General features: G+C 35.7%; 2 protein-coding genes across 2 annotated transcripts in view; both read left to right on the top strand.

Annotated features, from left to right (window-relative positions):
- Positions 1 to 23864, top strand: part of LOC105256801 (L-lactate dehydrogenase) — a 165143-nt gene that overhangs the window by 130323 nt on the left and 10956 nt on the right. The gene's annotated exons all lie outside the window — the stretch shown is intronic.
- Positions 22630 to 23631, top strand: LOC105256800. Its single transcript, XM_011267036.3, has 2 exons — positions 22630 to 22920; positions 23353 to 23631. The coding sequence occupies exons 1-2, from the start codon at positions 22681 to 22683 to the stop codon at positions 23470 to 23472; spliced, it is 360 nt and encodes a 119-aa protein (XP_011265338.1). The 5' UTR covers positions 22630 to 22680; the 3' UTR covers positions 23473 to 23631.

The raw sequence follows: 23864 nt of genomic DNA, 5'->3' as shown, positions 1-23864 counted from the left end.
GGCTGCCACACCATCGTTTACCATACATGGCTTCTCTGTTTCGCGATGGTTGTGGCAACCGGTGACTTCATTGTATTACCTTGTCGAGTATATTTATATTTATCAGGATATTGAATATTGATACAGAATATTGTATACATAGTACATATCAGGATATACTATATATATATATATATATATATATATTTTTTTTTTAATTCTTTGTCACATAACGGTTAACACCTACATTCAATTCGCGTTTATAAAATCACGATAGATGGTCAATTTAGTTAGAAACTTTACGATCGTTTCGACAAATAACGTTTATGATCAAATGTCAGTTTACCTCAATAAATAATTAACAAAAAATTCTGCGATTTGACATTAAAGACTGGTTGAAGATTCTTGTATTTCTCGAGGATTAACGGTTTACACATAGAAATTGTCGGATCTCATCATCGATCAAATTGTTGGACCTTTGACTTAGGAGACTTTGACTTGGAAGGCTTTCAAAATGAATATTAATGATTCTGGTTCGCTCGAAATTTCTATTATACGTTTCAGTGCACATTATAAAGATAAACATAAGTCAATCTATTCTTGCACCAATGCGCTTCCATGACTTTCTCCCTTTTATGATCCTAATATTATCGAAATATGTATTTGACAAATTTCCAGATGCGCAAAAGAAGAATGATAATGTCGGTAATTTTCATAATAACATGTAGAAAATTCCTTTTATTGTATTATATTCCTATTATATTCTTCTCTGTAACTCTTCCACATTTCACACTTAAAAAAACTTATTTAATTTTGCTTTTATTTGTACACAGAAAAAAAGGACATTCATGTTTTGAAAATATATTTAGTTTTAATATGGAAATCTTGAAATGAAATTATATTGCGTCAATTAAAGAAAAATATAATTGCTTGAATAATTGCTTACTTGAATGAAGCCATTTTATACAGTTCAATCAAGAGAAATATATTCTTATGATTTAACATTTAATTTTCTTGAATGAAAAAGAAACAATGTTGGATAGAAAATAACATTTTTAAATCAAAGATTATAATTTTCTTAAAGTAGAATTAAATAATTATATATTCTTGAGGTGACAATTACAATATTAAAATAAGACTATAATATTGTTGAAATTTAAAATTATTAAATTCTTCTAAGAAGATTATCAATTGTTGCGTATATACGAAACAAAATGAACGCGTTAGTTTAAGTATATAAGTTTTCATTTGACACTTCTTTTTTTTCTGTGTAGCTCTTTCGCATTTAAAAAATTTAATTAATTTTACTTTTACTTGTACTGATTACTTGCACATAAATTATCATTTATATAATATTCTTCAAACTTATATAATACATGAGGGAAACGTCAGTTCACACAACACCTGTAGTGTACCTCCTTCTAATCCACTCTATGCGCCTGCAGTCGGTCATGGTTCTCCATTCGTCAACGAAGACGTCGGCGATACGAATGTCACGTCAATGGACCGTGTCCCCCCCCGCTGAGCTATCGCGCCGCTTACAAATTGGATTAGCCTTGTAGCCCGGGCGCATGATAGATCGAGCAATTTGTCCGCGCGCGAAACGTCGCGACGCGGAGAAATTCCGGACGATCGTGACCGGCGTCGTCGTCCCCGCGGCGACCACCGGTGAGCGATCGTTACACGCCTCAGCTACGTGTACTATTCGCGATGTAACTATACGTTCTCCGGTTGTTGGTAATCAACCATACGCTTCTATCCCTGACCCTCCATTTGCCGGGGCGCGAATGTAAATCCGGCGGCGGTGGAACGTCACGTGCATTGTTACCGCTTGGCGTGAGCAAGGTAGCGCAAATGAAACGATGGCGTACGTCAGGAGGCATCGCCGTCCGTTGTTGAGAGTGCGGGAAATTACATTAGCGAGTATGATATAACGTATCTTTCATACACAGAAAAAAAATAAGTGTCAAATCAAAACTTATATACTTAAACTAACGCGTTCATTGTTTCGTATATGCGCAACAATTTATAATCTTCTTCGAAAAAATAATTTAATAATTTTAAATTAATTAATTTAATAATTTAATAATTAATTAATTTTATTAAATTAATTTTAAATTTCAACAATTTTATAGTCTTATTTTAATATTGTGATTGTCACTTCAAGAATATATAATTATTTAATATTTAATTATTTAATTATTTAATTATTTTTATATAATTATTTAATTCTACTTTAAGAAAATTATAATATTTGATTTAAAAATGTTATCTTCTATCCAATATTGCTTCTTTTTCATTCAAGAAAATTAAATCTTAAATCATAAGAACATATTTTTCTTGATTAAACTATATAAAATGGTTTCATTCAAGTAAGCAATTGTTCAAGCAATTATATTTTTCTTTAATTAACGCAATAAAATCTTATTTTAAGATTTCCATGTTAAAACTAACTAAATATATTTTCAAAACAAGAATGTCCTTTTTTTCTGTGTACGCACTTTTGTACACGCAATTTTCACATGCGTTACGCATCTCTGATAATTGCCAGGTAATTCTATTAATGCGAGAATCGGATTCAACATGAAAATTATGATACGAAAAATCTTATATTGCCTCTCTTACAGTCTTAAATGTTAGTCGTATAAATATAAATTGCAAGATATAATCCTGCTATTAATATTTACATTTTATGAGAAATAATGTGAACGCTGAATCATTAGAAAATTATCGACGCTATTTGCGACCACATTACTTTTGAGCGTACGCAAGCGATGCGGTAAAGCTTACCTTAACGAGTTATTATAAGTCGTACTAACGGCTCACTGTCGTACATTAGCGCCTACAGTAATACCCTTGAAAACATACATCACTGCGTATGGCATTGCACATCTTAGAAGTCCGTACGGGATCGTAATAACCGTGGAAAAGGCAGTAATTACATATTTTCAAAGTGCGCGCACTTCGAGGCATGTTAATGAGTAGTTAATGAACAACTGTCATCTGTAATTATTCGGAGCTTCATGGATGTATACGCGGATTTACATCTTCGCGTCGGAGGATTTAAGTTAACGCATGGCAACATTATTACAAATTAAATGATGCAACGGTGTTCTCGTGCGAACTTTGCCATTGCTTGGCATAGCGTGAAACTGAACACTCTCGAGAAATTATCACAGAAGAAAGGAACAAGGAATTCATTTTTAATGCAAATTTTGACGGAAACTTGTTTCAGATATTTAAATACAATCATTTTGATCAACACATACAATTTCTTGGGATTATCCCATGTTTGTAAAGATGCCAATATTTTAATATGCACAATTTTTATGATTAAACACAACGTGAAACGAGGCTTTCAGACATAATGTACCGTATACGTAATAACCATTAATTTTATTAATAGAGTAACATATCTCAGTAATCACAGATTGAACTGCAATAATCCTATAAATTAATACAGTATCCACTTATATCCCGACAGTTATGTACAGCATGCGTACCCGTCCTTGATAAGGTTCGCGTCGCCTCTAGGCTCTCGCGGCTCCTCCAGGATATATACTGTGTACATCGCGCGACTCACGGTGGTCTACTCCGCCGACGAGTGATTACTGTACGTCTCCCAGGAACACACACGTACACCAGGATGTACGTATTCCCTCGTTGGCGATCAACCATCCACCCCTATTCAAAGCTCGCGATTCGCGCGTGTAAACACAGTCGAGGCGCGACGCTCCCCATTGCATCGTGACGATACCGCGTTCTCTCTGGGAGGCTCATCGAGTCGTGTTATACTGTGTAATCGTACACCTCACTCCGCACAAGCAGCACCCACCCACGTACGTGTCTTAGCATTGTCCAAAAATCGGTTATTAAAATGATGTGCGAATATTAAATGTTTTATATTATATCATAAATATTTCTTGATTGTGTAATTTCGTTAGAGATTAGAGTCGATTAATATGAAACCATCAATGTGCAAAATTATTAATTTGATATATCTTTAATTTAATATATTAATTTAATATATCTTTAATTTATCTTTAATTTAATATGTCTTTCTCTTTGTGTTTGATCGAGAGGTTGACATAATGGAATCTTGACATAGTGATTTCCTCTTTTTTCACAATATATTGGTTAACGAAAATACTTTCACTCGATAAGGATCAAAACCCATGGTCGAAACGTTGTGATATTTTACCAATCAATAAATTGCCAGTGTGGTCGATTTAAATTAGTTATTTTTTTTAAATATATCTTTTATGATTCTTCGACTTGTGGATATTCAGGAGAACCTTTGAAAAAAGTACTCAAGTTGGAATTTGCCTTAATGTGTGGTATGAGAAGTATTACATGCATCGTATGCAACATAATGATAAGGGAAAATACGTAGAGAGGTTTCAGTAGCCTATGTGGCTTCCGTATCCCGTAAAGTCAATGGCATACGGGAGTTCTGTAATGTTACACCTTCTCCTCCATCTCCGCATTCTGTCGTGCTTCATCGTGGCAGAGAAGCGCTGATGCATATGCCATATCATTCGGAAACGGTTGTCCGTGACGTACACGCGAATGTCTGGAAGGTAACTGAATCCACAGGAGGAGTTCATGAACGAAAAATATGGAGGAGTCATTTGTGATCTGGTTGGTCACGGTATCCTTTTCATCCGGCCGTTATTCATGTGTAATTTATATCGGGTGAATGAAGCTTCATGAATCAGCTTACCTATATATTTGCGTAAATGATAATAATGATGGAAGGATAAAGTGCCTGATGAAACATTGAGTATATATATCCCTAACAGCAAAGCTGCGAATTATTATATATATATTTTATTTATATATATTTTTTTTTAATTTTTTTTTGGTTTTTTTATGCCTAGAATTTTTTTAATTTAATAGTTAAAAAGAATTTTTCAAAAAAGACTATTAAATAATTTTGCATGACAGATGTCAAATTCTGTTTGATATTAATGTCATTTTAGTATCGTTACGCGAACAGCGATATCTTCTCACGCCGTAGTAATTAGACGAATGATCCGAGAGGAATGCATCTGCCATGAGGGCATATCGCCGGAGGGTGAAATTAATAGCTGGTTTGATCGAGTTAAAAGAGACAGCCGTGGTAAGAACGTACTTCGTACGATGCAGCTCGTGCGAGAAAGGTCATTCCACCGACGTTGCGATGCTGACTGTCGAGGTGAAGGTACAGGGGGATCGACTAACTGAGCGCGCTCTACGGGTGCTTCTAACCCAGATGATATCGCGTCTAGATATATAACGCGGAATTTTATGGCGTATTACAGAACGGCATATGGTATATAATGGCTTTATGCGTACATACTGGACATAACTTACGGCGGTGGAAAGTCACCTTATACGATCTCGTTGAGTTTTATTTTATTTTACGCGGATACGCATCTCTAGACGCTCTCAAAGGGTGAAAGAGAAAAATCGAGTCGACGGCACAGAATGTCGAGAAATTCGAAATTATCTTCCGTCACATCAAATGGATTCTTAATCGAGTCTATTAATAAACTTTATAGGCCGAAAATTTGTTTACAAAATACCCAAAATAATTCTCGACACTTGTCACATTTTCCAAATATTTCCGAGAACCGAGGATTTTAATGCACGATTTTCAATGTATTAGAATTTTTATTAAAATTCTAAGAAATATTAATTATAATAAGATTCTGTCAAAAAGTAATAAGAATGAGTTTTTAACTGTTTAATGATAAAAATATATATCAACAATAATAAATAAAAAAACAAACATATCAATACATATTAAGAACATCATCTAATTTTTCGTATAATTCGGACATTTAAATGATTAGATTAATTAACAATGAGCAGAGATATTGATGAGATTCCATTCGAATTGATTCCGCCAATGTGCATCTCGTTTCTGAGTCGGTCAAGGCGAGGTTGATCGATGCCGGCCCGCGTCTTATGAATGAGTGGCAACAGACGGTGTCGGATTGCGTTGCTACATCAAGGAGTGTTCCTGTTCCGGCGACGTGTATTTACTGCCCACACTCGGTCGCTTAATTATAAAATAATTGTTATTTATCTTCGACATTAGGCGGATATCGGATGGCTTATCCGCCATCTGAACGGCTCGCATTCGCCGTACAGGCTGTTACTGGTAGGTGCGAAGTGGCGGTGGTCGCGGATTGTCGCGGGGATGCGAGGAAGAGGCCAATCTTCCTGGCCGATGCCACGCTCGAGCGCGTTCAAGAAGGAGGACGTGTCGATTTATCTAGGCACTCGATCGAGACGAATTAACGGCTTGGGAGCCGGTAACTTAAGCCGGTGCGTTTGTCTCGACGATCCCCTCGAATTCTGGCCAAGAGGGATGAGCAGGACGATCGTTACACCAGATCTTTACCAATTGCGGTTTTTTTCAGGTTGAAAATAAAAGTGTCAAGCGAGACCGTGATTATTCAGGGACGACAATCGATGTAACGTCAAACGAGATTTCATGTTAAAAGTATAAAGCATATAAAAGTAAATTTCATTGAGTTGGACAATTGGAACCTCTTGAAGCTTTTATTTTTTAATGCACAAAGCTATTAAATTTATAAGAAAGATGTTTAAGAGAGAAGAGCTGTTTTGGATGAAGAAAAATATAAAAAAATTATCAGTTAATGATATGAAACAATCTTTGAAAATAATGGAATATGTATTATTTAAATAACATAATATTAATGATCAGAAAATATATTTTTTTTTATCACACATGCTTTCCTAAATCTCTGCAGTTCTACTTATCCAGAATTCGATTTTGTTTCGAAATTTCAAATGGAATGCCAAAGAAAATGCCAAAGAAATTTAAAAATTGGACGGCCAAAAGAATATCGGAGTTGTTCGGTACTTGCGAAATCGGCAGCGTATCACTCTCTACGTAGATCCTCCGATATATACGTTCCTTCGGGGCCTGGCAGCCGGTCGCAAATCACGCCGCCACGATCGCAAGTAAACTGAATTACGAGCGTCTCGGTTTCTCCATCCTCTCTTTGTCATCGGTGCAGAAACGGCGTAGCCGCGCCGACGAAGGGGATCGACGGCAGATCTAAACGACAATCAGGCACGCGCGTTCTACCACGTCGACGTTTCGATATGTCTGGACGAGATCGGAGCAGCCCGTCGTGAATGAAAGAAATGACGGCGCGAGTATCGGAGAAGCGAGAAGGTGCAGAGGTAAAAAAAAAAGAAGAAGAAGAAGAAGAAGGAGAGGCAAAACGCGAGAGTGACAACGGAGCGGATCGCGCAAGAAGAGGAGAATATCGAGCGATGGAAGTCGTCCAAACGAGATCTCCGAGTATCGGCCAGGCTAATTAATCCCGGAGCCGTCTGGCACAAATGACAGCAACGATCTCGATCATTAAGTAATATATTACCGCTCGTTTCAGCAACTGCTGCCCGAGTCTAGGACGGAATCGTCGTATTTGTAATGTGGGCTTAGGGAAAAAGTGGTGGAGCACGAGGACGAGGGCGGATGAGCAGAGGGAGGAAGAGCGCCCGGTTGAAGGGTGGAAGGTCTCATTATGACGTGGGAACCTTAAGGCCGAACACAACGGGTAAGCAATGATAATTTATGACCGTCTATGACCCCGGCTGCGATCGATCACGTATTACCTCGGTTATTTTACGTTGAAAAAACGGAGAGCGAAGAGAAGAAGGAGAAATTGACGGATGAAACTAACGGAGGAAATATGTCAAAGAGAATTTTCAAGGAGAGAATCAGACTCTGATATATCGGATGTTGGATGTGAGGAGAGATCGCCGAACTAGAGCATTGGAAATAATGGTAAATTTCTCGAAATGGCCTATGCAATAAACTAGTATCACATTATGATGGTGCTCTAGTCACAAAAAAAAGGACATTCTTGTTTTGAAAATATATTTAGTTTTAACATGGAAATCTTGAAATGAGATTATATTGCGTTAATTAAAGAAAAATATAATTGCTTGAATAATTGCTTACTTGAATAAAACCATTTTATACAGTTCAGTCAAGAAAAATATATTCTTATGATTTAAGATTTAATTTTCTTGAATGGAAAAGAAACAATGTTGGATAGAAAATAATATTTTTAAATCAAAGATTATTTTCTTTACTTTAAGATAATTTTCTTAAAGTAGAAAAATATATTTTTATGATTTAAGATTTAATTTTCTTGAATGGAAAAGAAACAATGTTGGATAGAAAATAACATTTTTAAATCAAAGATTATTTTCTTTACTTTAAGATAATTTTCTTAAAGTAGAAAAATATATTCTTATGATTTAAGATTTAATTTTCTTGAATGGAAAAGAAACAATGTTGGATAGAAAATAACATTTTTAAATCAAAGATTATTTTCTTTACTTTAAGATAATTTTCTTAAAGTAGAATTAAATAATTATATATTTTTAAGGTGACAATTACAATATTAAAATAAGACTATAATATTGTTAAAATATAAAATTATTAAATTCTTCTAAGAAGACTAAATTGTTGCGTATATACGAAACAATGAACGCGTTAGTTTAAGTATATAAGTTTTCATTTGACACTTCTTTTTTTTCTATGATGGAATGCTAGTCAGCTGGACCATCTTAGCATTAAATTATCGCGCTTTCAAGCGATAGCACGCGAGTTACATATCGCACCGCTATCGATATTTATCACCTCGTCGTGCTCTCGGGCAGCAAATTACGGAGATCGACTCGTAATGCGGAAACTTTCCAGGTGGGGTTCTTTAAACGAGAGCATCGGAGATGTACATTAGATCGACCGCGTATGCGGAATCGCGCCCGTAAATAACGCGGATTTTTCGCTTCGCGACGCCGCGGGTGAATCCGAAATTCGGCGGCACGCGAAGCCCTCGTAAATAAGAGCGGGTTTCTCGGGCGGCGAAAAGAGGAACAGGTTTACGAGGCAGAATGCACTACCGTAGATCGGCTTCCTTCTCTCCCTTTTTCGCCTTTTCTTTTTCGCTCTCGACGAGTCGCATCTTTCCCTCTTCGCCGTCGTCCTTGCCCGCTGTGTCATTCTTTCCTCGCTCGATCTCCTATCGATCTCCGCTACCTTTTGGCGGCAAAAACGCGGGCACACGGAGACGCATTACTGGCCGCGTCGTTATAATTCGTCACTGTCGCGTAATGATACGTGAATGTGCGCGCCCACTCTTATATGCTTTCTTTCTGCTCTTCCTGCCATTACCATTGAAGGGCTCCGCGGAGGTTGTCGATGGCCTTAACCATCATGCGGAGGTTCCCTCCTCTCCCCGCCGCGTCGTGGCGTGAAAGGATCGCCAGTTCGCGATCAATAGTTCATTACGAGAAACAAAAATGCGCAGCCCGACAATGGCACGATCCGTGGCCGCATCGAACAATCGACCTAACTATATATATACGTCTTCTCTCTCTCCCTCTCTCTCTATCCCGCGGCGAATAACGCGAGATGTGTTGCTGGAGTGGCTACGGGAAAATGTACGAGACCATGAGGGAGAGACGAAGAATAAGTCGGAGAAAGAGAAAGGGAGAAAAAGAAAAGAAAGTGAGGAAAGAAAGGATGCGGAGAACAAGGAGAAAGAGAAGAGCGTTGGGTGGCTCAGCCAATTCGAGGATTGAGTATATATAATATATATATGATGAAAGGAAGAGACCAAAGCTTCGATATAATAGTGAGGCAACGAGTTATGGAAGCATATCTTCCGTACAGAGGAGAAAAGGCCCAGGATGGTTACGCAAGCGATGAGATCTATTCACTCCATATATTACGGGCCATTATGGATCGTACTGGCATAGTGAACCATTCCATTTCGATTGCATGTTATTGGTAGGTTTCGTGATATCACCCACATGTAATCCCACAAATTTCCGCGATAACTTGCATTTTGGTTTGTGCAACCAACGGTTAATTGTATTATACGTTAAAAATTATTGAATTATACGTTAAAAAGATATTTATATAATTATGAATAAATTATAATTATAAATATTCTCTATTTGCAAAAAATGCAGCTTTTTACTTATAAAATTCCGATATCGTCTCTGTTTGAAATTGATTGTTATAAAATTTTCTATTATCGTATGCAAAATACGCATTATTTTCAAGTAATTTTAATATTACAAGAGTTTATAAATGTCTTATAAATTTTTCATTATCTTATTAATTATTGTAATATTATAACGGGAATTTTATATCCACAAACTGTTTTAATCATAATAGTTTTTTTTAATCATAATTGTTTATTTAACATTTTATTTTCATTGTGTATATAATTTTTCTAAAGAATTAGATCAAAGAGGCACGTTTGTTAATATCAAAGTCGCAAAGTTATACTAATTGCATATGTTAAATCATATTTCTTCTCACATACAATTGCATCTGAAGAATGTATATTATAGCGTTTAAAAATAAATATTTTATTATGGGTTATTCTTGTACACACAACTCTCTTTGCTATTAAAACTTTAGTCTCCCTTACATGAATTATAAAATTAATTTACTTCTCAGACAAAATAGAATATCTACGTTACCAATATTGCTTAATTGATAATTAAGTACCGTGCTCAAGAGTACGGTTATAGGATACTGTTTCTTGCGATAAAACTATGTTGGAGTGTTACTCGAGCTATAGACTAACTATTACAACGTACGATTGAAATTAAACCATCGGAATCCGAGAAGGCCCGTGTTAGATTATCCGGGACCATATTTTATCTTATCTTGGAGATTCAACTTGTCTTTTCGATGGACATTATTTTCACTAGAACACAGTCACAGAACGGTTGCTTGTTCTGCACGGTGGTCGACTCTTCGAAAAACGACATTCGATCATTCGTTTTAAAGAGAGATCCTGCTGACACTATATATTTAAATCTTTAGGGTTGTTTGATATAGAATCAAAAATGAATGAGCAAACAACTTGAAAAAAGAGTCGCTCTTAATTAATTTATTTTTTATTGCCACATTGTTATTTTAATTCTTTCAATTTTCATTTTGAGGATTTTTTATGTTTTATCCAGTATTTTGCCTTTTAATTCTATTTGTAAAATATATATAATATATAAATTAATTGCATTAAATTTTCGGCAAACTTTTATTTTAATATTCCATAATTCAAATGCTGTATTTTATTAATCTAGAGTATTATCCAAAATATATCATTTCAGTAAGATAAATCATAATTTTCTTTTAATGAGTAATTTAGAGATTTTTATATTGAATTATTATTTGAAAAAATTTTAAACATTTCTCTAATTAATTGATGAATGATAAAATGATAATTCATCTCATTTCGAAAGTTTACAATTTCACATACTTTCACATACAAGAGTAAAAGATATTCAAAGTGAAAAATTTTTCTTTAAGATACGCAAACATGTCCTTTTATTTTATCAAAGGGAACATTTCATTACACTATAAGTTTTATTATTTTTTACTAATTTATCCGTAAAAGCTTTTATGATTTTTTTGAGTTGAATTACAAATTCGAGCCCTAAATGCGTGTCTAACATGCTCATTCCGAGATGTCAGTCGCGCTGTAAATTCGAGCGAACGGTCCTCGGCGGTGTCGTTACGCCGCATAAAAGATTCTCGCTTTGCATCCATCGTTCCGACGTATGTACATCGGTTCACGATCGAGGAATTCCATGGATTCCCTTGTTAGACTGCAGGTGCACGCTCTACTCTTATTCCCAGGTTCCTCGCGATCCATTGCCGTCTTTGCTCTCGAAGAAGTCTGGCGTTCCTCAAAGTCTGTCGTCACGAGACGAGAAAAACGACGAAGACATACATATTTCGAAAATGTCGTTACTTAGCGAACGTGAATGGAGAAGCTTAAGAGAAAGCAACGATTCGAGCAAAGAGGCGGCTCGACAAAAGGGCTTCGATAAAATAAACAAGTTTACTTTATGAGTTATCCGCGAGGCGAGACTTATATGCCGCGAGATGAAAGCTGAGGACGAGAAGAGAGGGAGACGCGGAGTCCCGATTTGAGCGGCTCGTTCTGGCTGTCTAATTTTTAATTTGTGTCTCGTTGCCAAGTGATGCCGCTTGTTGATCGGTGTTACATCTGGAGTTTAATCGCGTTTTTCGATTTCGTTGTCACCTGCGATGCGGATTTGTTCAGTCGCCGAGAGACGTTTCGCGACTTAATGAGCATAACGAATATAAAATGATCTTAATGCGACAAGATATAACTAAATTGAGTGTGCAAAGCTGAATTAAAATAAAATGTTTGCACTCTTTTTCTTTTTTTCTATAAAGTATTTTTATAAAATGATAATAATGAAGAATAAAAATTTGGTTTTTCTCGGAAGACACATTTTTTAATGTTGATTTGGGGGTACAATATTTTACCTACGTGTTAATTAAATTTCTAGTATGTTTTCATGTATGTATAGATTCCAATTTAAATTAAAAATTTTAATTTATACTTAATATAATGTGTTAGAGACAGTGATTTCATTATGTTGCGACTCGTCTTGTAGGTAATGTGAATAGTTGCGACACGGACAAAAGCGCGGATACAATCATATTTGTTTTTTTATTGGGGAACATACTTAAATATTATCAAGGAAGACATTACGGGACGATAATAGCGACGAGGGACAACAAATTTCAACGTTGCACATGCGATTACCGCCCATTGCTAGCATGAAATCGAATAACGGATACGTTCATAAATGTCCGATAATTCAACGTGCGGTATCGCGAGAACGCGGAGCTAAAACGTCATAGATGTCATCGTAATTAAAATTGATTCTGATTATTTTATGACATAGGATCGTAGGTTTGATAAAACTTACAATACGCGCCATAGACGAGGATGTAGCTATCAAATATCAAATATTTTCTGACTCCTAAAAATAATCAGAAGCATAATTCACGTTTTATTCATGTCTTTCTGACAAATACGCGAAAAAATATTCTTATAATTATAATAACAGTTTTCTTATGCAAACAATTAATTAAGTTTGATAAATGCTTAACAAATATCTTGTACATTTGCATTTAATTAATCTAAATGACAAAAACTCTGAACTATTTGTGAAATTTAGAAAGAAAGTTTCTGTAGCCTGTCCAATCATTGTTCTAGCTAAAAATCATTCTAGTTATAATATCGAAACTTATAATTAATATTTGTCAAAAGCATATCTAAATTATCAGAAGGTATTATTAGAATTTGCTGCTATAAATCCTACATGTTATAAAAATCGTTCTAATAGATATATAAAATCGTCTAATAGATATATAAAATCTAATAGATACAAAAAAGCGATAAATTTTTGTTGTGACATCTGGAAATCTACCTATATTAGCGAAACATTTTTTCGAATGCATTACCATGTTCGTCGATTACATTTTTAAAGAGAAGCGAGAAGCAAAAGGACGGGGGAATGACATTTGCTTCGGGCGAGTGCGAAAACGCGTCGAGAGGTCGTTTAAAACGTGACAAAATGAAAGCTCCAGGCCGGTGACCATCTCGAAGGAAGATCTCGGTTCTCTCTCTCGCGTAGGTCAATATATTCATTGGCTGAGGAGACCCCATGACGCATTTGCCCGGTATACCTTCTTACGTATTGGCGCGTACTTAGACCATGTGAGAGTGGAAAAAGCACGGTTGCACGCGGCGCGCACCGTGAAATCGAGTTGACTAGGTATAAATTGTCCGGAAGTGGTTGGTCCGAGATGGTCCAACGCGTTGCATAGTCGGCCGGTTCTTCTCTTGACAACCTCCGGTGCAAGACGGACGTTTAACTCTTAACAGGCAAGACATCTCCGCCGATCCTCCGTAAATCGCTTTTATGATTCCTCGATTTGATGCTGCGAGCGGTTCTCCGGAATTCTGCCAGCATCAGTTTTGTAAATACTATGAGCAATTAGCAATTAAGTTTCTCTTCATCTTAAATTACGAGGGGAAATTGAAATTAAAGGAAAAAAATTTTCGTGTGAATATCCATGCTTTTTTACATAATATAAAACAATATATTCCTGGATTAATAATGTAAAATAATTTTCACTTCTTTCTTAATGCATTTTACATGAAATGCATTCCGATGTACATGCTTGTGTTTCTAACTGTCAAATAAAATAGTTCTTAAACGACTTTAATAAACCTCCTGTATCGATCATCATCACATCGGGGGATCTTCATCCGGGAGGATATTCGACGCGTAAGATATTTTTCGCGTCGCGACCACTAACTGTCCCCGATGCTTACATTCTGACAAGACATAAAACGCGTTCCGGAACTTCAATATTTCGCGAGAATATGTCAGTTTTGCAGCGTCAGTCGTGTTTGTCGGTCCCGTCGATGTTCAGTGCGTCGTAAATGTCCGGTTGGACGGGTCTCATGAAGTCTCCTCGAGGGTCGATCGAACGGGTGCTCCGCTCGCACAAAATCGTTTATTGTTTCTCCGTGTTCGATCTCGCGCGCGTTAATCGCGCTCCACGGGGCTGCTTTATTGCGCGTTTACCTATCGCGCCGATACTCCTCCGTTTTCGCAAAAATTCGCGGCCAGGTAATAGCGACGGGCCTTAAGGCGCGAGAAATCACGCGCGATGATCGTACACGCAATAATCCGGAGAGGCGCAGTTATATTTCATGTCGCGAGCGAAATCATTCTATTGCGAGGAAACTTTTCCTGGTGCATTAGATATGATTTAGCGTCCTTTTCTATTGAAATTTCGATTCGCATCTGCCACGAATTTGAGTTAAAATTTGACCCATTTGAAACCATTTAGGAAATTTATTCGAGATTCTGATCTTGCTTTCGATTTAAATTGATAGATTACTCCGATCCAAATAATTTGCAGATTTTATAAATTGATTGGTGACAATTGTTTTTAATTTATAACTTGGATATTTAATTTCAAATACGATTAATTTTAATTCATCATAAGTTTGTTTACAGGATTGGTTTTATTTTTCAAATTGAAGTTTAATAGACAAAGAGAAGGATTTTGATTGCAAAGTAAAGCTTTTTTGATGTGAAAGTTAATTCTTTCAATTTTATATACACTTTCATTGTTTAATCCGAATTAATAATTCAATTTTAAAAGATTTAAATTGTGAAAATTATACGTGAACATTTCACACCTGATGAATTATGATTATTTAGATTAAGAATTTCGAATATATGAATGATAATTTTATACAATTTACCTTAATACCGTTAATATTTTAATAAAAAAATTAATTGATAGAATTCGTTAAAAAGTCGCGAACAATTATTCGCGTTCTTTAATCATATCGAAAATTTATTTTACGGTTATTTTTATATCAAAAATACACAAAATGAGTGATTAGTTCAATTTCTCATTTCCTTTTCTCTAATTATAATTTCATTAGTTGTAAAGTTTTCATTTGTGATAATCACGACTGAAAATGACGAATTATTGCGCGCTAAAGACTTACGGCGAAATTCACGGAGAATTACTCGATGGTCCCTGATACGACTCAGGAGGCAAAGCACTCATGGGCGGTAAAGGCGCTAAAGGGTGCCGTTCGGTATTAAATGTCACTCAACCGCGTCGTAAAGCAAAACTGCAGCTCGTCCAGTCAACGGCCCTGAGTCTGCACCTTACCGTCGTCGTTTCGAGATGCATTATTGCCAGCCATATGATATCGCGACGACGCAGGAGAATTAAGGGTTAGAGGAGGACGGCGCGAAAGGACGAGGAGGAGAGAGGAACGAGGAGAGAGTCCTTGGTTCGCATGTGGCTCGAGCTGAATTCCCTTCGCCTTTCTCGGGTGCAAAGTTTAATTGCACCTGTTTTTGTGCCCCGGCGAAAAACGCGAATCGATTATCGAACGCTGCCGCGACTTATGCGCCCATATTGGAACGATGCTTTTTATTCCCCTATTGTCAGTTAAAATTTGTTAGGGGCATGATATATCGGATATTCTTGATATCTTTGACTTGGAGAAAAATTGATTCTTCTTTCAGTGCACGTTGTTGATAAAAACTTACAGAAAAACCAATGGATAATTATATCAAAAATATATTAAAGTCATATGAAAATATGTAGGTTTCTAATTTATTCGAGTGTATTTTTGAATATAATTAACTTTTATTAATAAATGATATATCAATTCAATTTTTTACCTGTTTGAAGAAATATCTTTCTTATATATTTCTCATTTATCTCAAAACGGATTTATTTAATAATATCCTTTTATATTTATTTAATAAACGTATATTTTATTTTGCTAAAATTTTTATTCGATTTTGTTTATATTGTTATTAAGGAAATGAAATTTATGACATTTCATAAATAACATATAAATCGATGGTCCCTGTAATCGATTGCTAGCATTTTTTTCGACAACTCTATTGACATTCTATGAATGCACATTCGATCGTCGGGATGCGCGTCTCCCGGTTGAGTCAAAGAGCGAACGATTGCAAGGGAGTGTTGGAAACGGGAATACGTTTTGTCAGGCGATCGTCAGCATCAGGACCCTTGGTGAATCGCTCGATCATCGTTCAAAAGAAGTCGTCACGGGGCGCGGCGCGTCGACGTGTTTCAGGGCCCCGTTACAAGTATCCTCGAGGATATAATATAGGTACGAGGAGAGGTGCGCGGACATTGTGAATTCTTCTCCTCTCTCTCTGGTAGCCCGTGTCACCTTGAGACACCGGGTACCTCTTCATCCTCGTCATCGTCGCACTCGAGGACTCGAAGAGGCGGACCACCTCGCGACTATTTAATGGATTGTTTCGTCCCGGCTGCTTCTATTTTTTTTTTATATTCTTTGACGAAGCGTCGAGGATGGTGACGTGTAGTAACGAGCAACGAATAACGCATAGAGGCAGCGGATTATTCATGCCGGCGAGACTATCGGTCGGATCATGAATCCTCGTAACGATTACCATTCGTAATGATCGTCGCTTACAAGGCGCGTACAAATCGCATCCTAAGTACACCCTCCTCCTCCTCTTTGTACGAGAGCCATTAGGTTATCGCGCCGGGTCTAATAGCGCGATTTCCCCTGGAAACGTCGTGTACGCGTCTCATCGTAATCGAGCTTTCATAATCATACCTCACGCGCCGAGCACTTATGTAGATACCTATGAATAATTACAAACTACGCGCGATAGGCTCTTTCGCCGGATATTCTTTCATCGGGAAGATATACATCTAAATCGCAAACGACGAATCGGGCAAAAATCAAGTAGTTTTATCCGCACATTATTTATGCGCATAATATATGAATATCTGTGCGGAGGAAGATTAAAGCAAAGTTTCTTTGATGTATCCGACATATTGAGGAATGCAGACTCATGTGTTTTTATCGCCGCATTGTGTTATAATTCATTTTTACTTGACGATTATTCATTTTTGTCAACTGTATTGCAGAATGTAATATCTCGCTTGTGTATATTATTTATATATTTTTTATATATTATTATTTATTTTTTTATATATTATTATTTATATATTTTTTTATATTTTATATGATTTATATATTTTTTTAAAAAAACGATGTTGATAAACTTTTCTCATCTCCTTTAATTTTATATAGATAGACTTATATAGATAGACTTATATAGATAGACTTATATAGATAGACTTATATAGATAGATTTATATAGATAGACTTTACATTTTTTTAAATTAATAATTATAGAAATAATAATTATAGAAATAATATTCAAAATTATTAAAGTGCCGTTCACAACACTTATGTTAATTTCTCTAATATCTTTTTTTATTTTTAAATTCGCCCAACCGCGATAATCAGGAAATACTCGATTTCCTTCTGCAACAGACCGAGCTCGCCGAAAACCGGGCTTCTCCGATTATGCACGCGCGAACGGAACGAAATCGATCGGTGCAAGCGTATCGATCGACATGCGTTCCGTACAAAATTACCAGATCATTTGCGTGGCTGCGTTCGATTCTCGCAGGCGTTTCCTCATCCATGCTCGTCGCATCTAAATATGACGTGACCTGGGAATTCAACGCACATCTTTTGGGTCAGAGAACGGATAGAAGGGGGCGGTATACATGAAGACATTAAATCGTATACATGAAGACATTAAATCGTATGGAGACCACCAGGGAAGCCATCGGGGAAGTTGTGCGATTTACTCCCAGGTAGATTCGCGAGCTTTCGTTCTTCCATCGTCTTTAACAGCGAGTGAGTGAAATGATTTTCAGAGGAGGAGAAAGATACGGAGTGAGACGGGAGCATGTGAGAGGGAGAGCAAAGATGAGGAGCCGAAACGAAGCCGCTGAGAGAGAAAGAGAGAGAGAGAGAGAGACCATTGCGCGGCCGTGCGTTAAAAATGAAGACATTCAGATGGAGATATGATTCTGTATAAATCACGGCCGTTCTGCCTGACCACCTTTCTGTCTCCCCTTGCTCTCTTTCTCTCCCTTTCCTCCCTTTCCCTTCATCGAATCCGCGCGTGTATCTCTCCTCGCGTCGTCTTCTTCCTTCTTCGTCTTCTCATCTTTGCGAATCGACCCACGATTCTCGGCGCGCTCCCTTCTCGTTCCCTACTCTTCGTTGCTCCTTCGAGAGGCGCGTGACCGGCACTTGCACCGGTGGCAAGGGGATTCATTTGTTTTATCTCGCCGATTCCAATTAATATTTATCGTCTATTTGCCTGACCGACGATATCGGGAAGATAATGGGCCACCCCTTTATAAACGTGCTCTGGCAAACCTTAGCACCAAGGCCTATTCATTATCTTCCTATGTTTCGGTCCGGTGCGGCTGGCTCTTCTCATCGGTATCTGCGTTTGATTTGTCGGAGACGGATTGCGTGAATCGACATTGCTGAATGCTGCTGATTGGTATCTTCTAGAAGCTACGCGTCTGTACATACATCTAGATAAAACCGGAGAGAGGTACTGTTTAATAGAACTGGTAATGGCAGCGCGATATCACGCTCAACGTATCGTTCTAGGTTCGACGAAAAAAGTAGAAAACAAACCCACGATTTTAATCTTGATTTATCGCGCCTGCTTCAGGAAGCGAAGTCGATTCGGTGTAACCTTCTCGCATTTCGTGCGTGTACGCAATGTATGGCCGCGCTCTGGCTTAGCGTAAATTCGCTGGCGGTTCGAGCGTAGTGTCTATAATGAAACTAGATTAAGGATTTCCGTGCGAAGCAACAGTTTGCACGCGGAAGCATCGTTTTAATATGTATTATCACGCCGATGCACTTGCGCACCAAACGCAACAACGGATACGAGCCGTTCGCAGGGATCACATTTCAGATTTCCTCTTCCGCAATTGCCTGGAGAGAGTGCGAAAGCGCGTTTACACCTGACTACGTCCTAAATATCGTCGTGCAACGATGATCGCTTATGAGAAAGAAGCTTATGCCGTTGCTATTCAGCGCATAAAATAAATCAGCTATGATCGGACAGGCATGATACAGTCATAGTCGCTGCTTGAGCGAGCTAGTTCTGAGTGAATAATTCGATATGAGGCATATTTGAAGAGTTGCATCGAGAAGTACACGGCTTTCAATACACTGGAATGTGCTCGGAGAATACTGCATCAGCTGAGAGTAACGATCTATCGATGGATGATAGACAACCGTTCATGAGCGGAGAGTAAATAGAAATGTGCTTTGATGCGGATCAATAGTTATCTTTACTTTATCAAGATTTCTGAGTCATGCAATGATAATGGTACTTATCTATCGCTCTTTAAACCCTATATACTTGATCATGTATTATTCGCGCATTCGAATATACCTCTTATGTGCATCTCGTCTTCATGACCTTATACTACGAAATGAAAACCATACTAGTTTATCAAAGTTGCCAAGAATAGTTCATAGAGTTTGCGATGAGAATCCAAGGCTACGTGTTTAACCATTCTACGATTATTTTCAAGGATAAATTACTTACCAGGAATGCAACCTTTAAACGCTCATGGACATTCATGCAGGAAACATTGAACAGAGTGTATTTTGAGGGATTATACATCAAATGATAAATGAATATAAAATATTTTTTTTAACATGTGCATATTGGAAAATTAATATAAAAATATAAATGCAAGTATATAATTAAAATCATATTTATATTACACACAAGCTTTAATATAATATAATATAATAATTAAATATACGTTTTATATAATATTTGCGAATTATAAATATAAGGAATTTAAGGGATGTGCAGTATAAGTGGGTGCTTTATCTAAAATAAAATCGAAATATTTGTCAAAATTTAGGTATATTATAGTACTCGTTGAATCCCGAAAAGCAAGGAATGAGCACCGAACTGACGCGGTTCGGCCAGAGCCGTTGTCGGGTCATTCGAGAGGCGATTTAATATAAATCGAAAAGACGAATGGACGCGTCGGTGTGTGTATCCCTAGGCGAACATGTACTTAAACAGGCGTTTAACATAATTCATCTACTCTCCAAGTCCTCTCTCTCTTTTTCTCGCGGTCGCGCTTTCCTGTCGGCGCCGCCATCCCTTTCTTCTCGATTCTCTCTCTCTCTCTTTCTTTCTCTCTCTCGATTCTTTCATCTTTCCGTTCCTTCCTTCTTTTGCGTAGAGACTTAGAACTTTCTATGATTGCTCGCATCCTCGACGGATATACCTGACGCTTTCTCCTTTCTTTCTGCCATGTCTTCTCTTCTATCTTCATCCTTTCTCTTTCTCCTTGTCTTTTCTCTTGTGACCAGATAAATGTGCGTGCAATCCTCCCTGTGTATCTCTCCTGCGCTGAGAGAGGACGAGATGCGCTCATATAAATGCAAAGTGGCTTAAGGAATAGTTGAGCACGATGCGAGTAAATTGCAGAACGAAATGTTGTGTTTCTTATGAGGGGGAATAAAAGTGTCCGCGGGCTCATTCATATGGCATGAGCAAATTGTCTACGAGAGCAGACGAAGCGACGATTAACGAAATATTTTTTATTCTGTTATGTAAAACAATCCTAATAAAATATTAAAACGAGTATACAACGGCTTTTCAGCTTTTATAGATTATAAAATGTGCTATTAATAATTGCTAGACACTTTGTGTCTAATTTTAATATCTTTCATCCAAGGGATGTCAAAAATATTTATAAAAATATTTATAAAATTATAGTAGTTATATAGTAAAAAATTATCTTAAATTAAATATATTAAAAATATATTAAAATTAAATATATCTTTTTATTTATTATCTTTTTCCCTACCTGTGAAAATATTTAGTTAGTAAAACGATAAAAGCTTTACATAAAAGTAAGTTGAAACTGTTCAGATATGCAAGGACATGTCAAATTTCAGCTACGTTAACGTCTTTATGAGGTATCCTTAGGCGAACTGTCTGAAGTATTGGTTTTCTGATACATTATGGTTTATATCAGCACAAGCATACTCGATAACGAGATTCATACTTAGTCATTAACATACGAACATTACAAAACGGTTGGCGTGCCGTTGCCTCGTTATCGGAGAGCCAAAGCGATTCGTCTATGTCTACAAAGAAACATTTCCACAGTGATTCAACGTGACTGCTAACAGTGGCCAGGAAGTCACACACCGTTACAACTCTCACCACATCCATATCCTAATCACGATTTAAACTCTTCGGACACGCCAACACGAAGCGATAGATCACCGTAGAATATATTAACACTCAATGCTTTGATGGCCAAGAGAGATAGATACACGAATAGATAGATAGATAGAGAAAAAGAAAGAGATCGCCTAATTTTGGATTTCTAATATATCATTGTTACAGACAATTGTATCTATTAAATATCTTTCGATAAGAGATATTGGAGTTGTATTTGTGTATGTGTTTCAAATTGGACACACAAACACACACACACATTTCACATTACATTTTCTATTAAAAAAATTCACAAATATGTGTCGGATGTTTAAAAAATATTTTAATAATGTATAGGAAATATTTAAAAAAATATTAAAATATCTTTAATTCTTTTACGTCAAATTACATAATATTTGTAAACTAATATTATGATTATGTGAAAATAAATAATTAAATTAATGAAAATTTTACGTCGTAAATACACTATGTTAAAATACACTTTAATGTTGATCATCTCTTATGTTTCAACAAAATTCTCTTATGTTGCAGAATTTTATTCACTGTATGAGAGAGAGAGAGGAGTCTCACAAATATTTAAGTAATAACATTTTTAATTATTATGTAACAATTGATAATTTACCAATAATATTACATGCGGCAAATGTCATATAAATAGAGAAAGGTTTTTTTAAGTGTCTAGTGAAAGAGAGAAAGAAAGAGAAAGATTCATTTGTTATGAGATTTTAAGAAATAATATACACAATATTAATTTAATACAATTCTAAGAAATAATATATACAATGTTTATCCACATTTCACTTCCTAAATTAAATAGAATAATTCTCTTGATACATTTGATACGTTATTTAACTAATGCAATAAGTGTAGGACGTGTTTTATATTGTAGATATATGTGAATATCTTAACACATAAAATGTTATATTTATTACCTTTAAGCAACTTTATATTCAACGAATTGCTTGCTATTTCTAAAATAATACTAAAACATTATTTAAAACGTTAATAAATATGGAAATATTTTCCGGATTAGATAAAGTTTATCGCATTTTGATCACGACTTTTGTAGTATAAGTTGAGGCATCATGAAGACATGATACGTAAAATTTAAGTTTCGGATTTTTCGCTCCTTTGAACACTTACAAGTTTGCAACAATGAAGATATATGTTATATTGTTAATTGCTATTGCAATTATTATGATTTCTGGTATCATGGCTGAAGAAACGCCTTCTAGTAAAGAAGTGGTTTCTACTAGTAAAGTGGTTACTATTAAAAAAAATCCTCTCCTAGATATTTTGAGCAAACTAAAGGAAAAAGAGGCATTTAGCAAACTAAAGGAAAAAAAGGCATTTATACGCTTAATAAAGAATTGGATAATCCACTTGCAACAATGGGTATGAAAGCTTTTTATATATGTATACATATAAAACTTGTATCATTAATATTTATATTCTTTCATTTGAAAGATTGTATCAGTTATCGGTGTTTGTTATAGTTTTTTAATATATCGGTGTTTGTTATAATTTTTTAATATAAACTGCGCATTAAAATAATTATTTAAAAGCAAATAATTATATAATTTGTAATGCATTTATGAAATTTACACATACAATGTATATGCATCTCTTCAAATAGTAATTCATAATAAGTATGTGAAGTGAAATTAAAAGAAAATTATTTATTTATATTTGATGAGAGAATAATTTTGTGGAAGAGTGAAAAAATATTTCGTGAATGTAACATAATATCTTTTTTATCTCGCAAAATATAAAATTATACACACACAAAGCTGGAAATTAGACGTTAATTACTTTGTTCCATTTCAGCTGCTCATAATGGCGTTAAATGCAGGCTTTAATCTTGCTTGGGGATGGACATATGATTTTCTATTTGGAGTTTATGGAATGACGCCAATCCCATATTTTCCAAATCCCATACTTCCATAGAATTAATGCAATATAATACAAAATAATTGTATAATATTTCATATTATGATGCAAGATAATCAGCAGATTCTTCAACTAATGCAAATATTCTAGTATAATTTGACAAATCATTGTGTGCGTAATCATGAAGAATTACGAAATAATATTTCCTCCATCGGATATTTATAAAATAATTTGTATAATTAATAAACTATAATAAATTAATAATTATCATTCTATCGTAAAACAAAATATCTCTTATACTAATAAATCTTAATGTTACTTAAATATGTAATATATATTAATATTTTATTAACCCCTAAATTGCAAATTTTGATTATTATTTTATAATTTACTTATATTTTATTATAATGTAAATCATTATTTACATATTATATACATATATATATATA

The sequence above is a fragment of the Camponotus floridanus genome, unplaced genomic scaffold (assembly GCF_003227725.1).
Source record: "Camponotus floridanus strain SB8 unplaced genomic scaffold, Cflo_v7.5 scaffold50, whole genome shotgun sequence".
NCBI lineage: Eukaryota > Metazoa > Arthropoda > Insecta > Hymenoptera > Formicidae > Camponotus > Camponotus floridanus.
The sequence above is the reverse complement of the archived record's forward strand: the minus strand, read 5'-3'. Positions and strand labels throughout refer to the sequence as shown.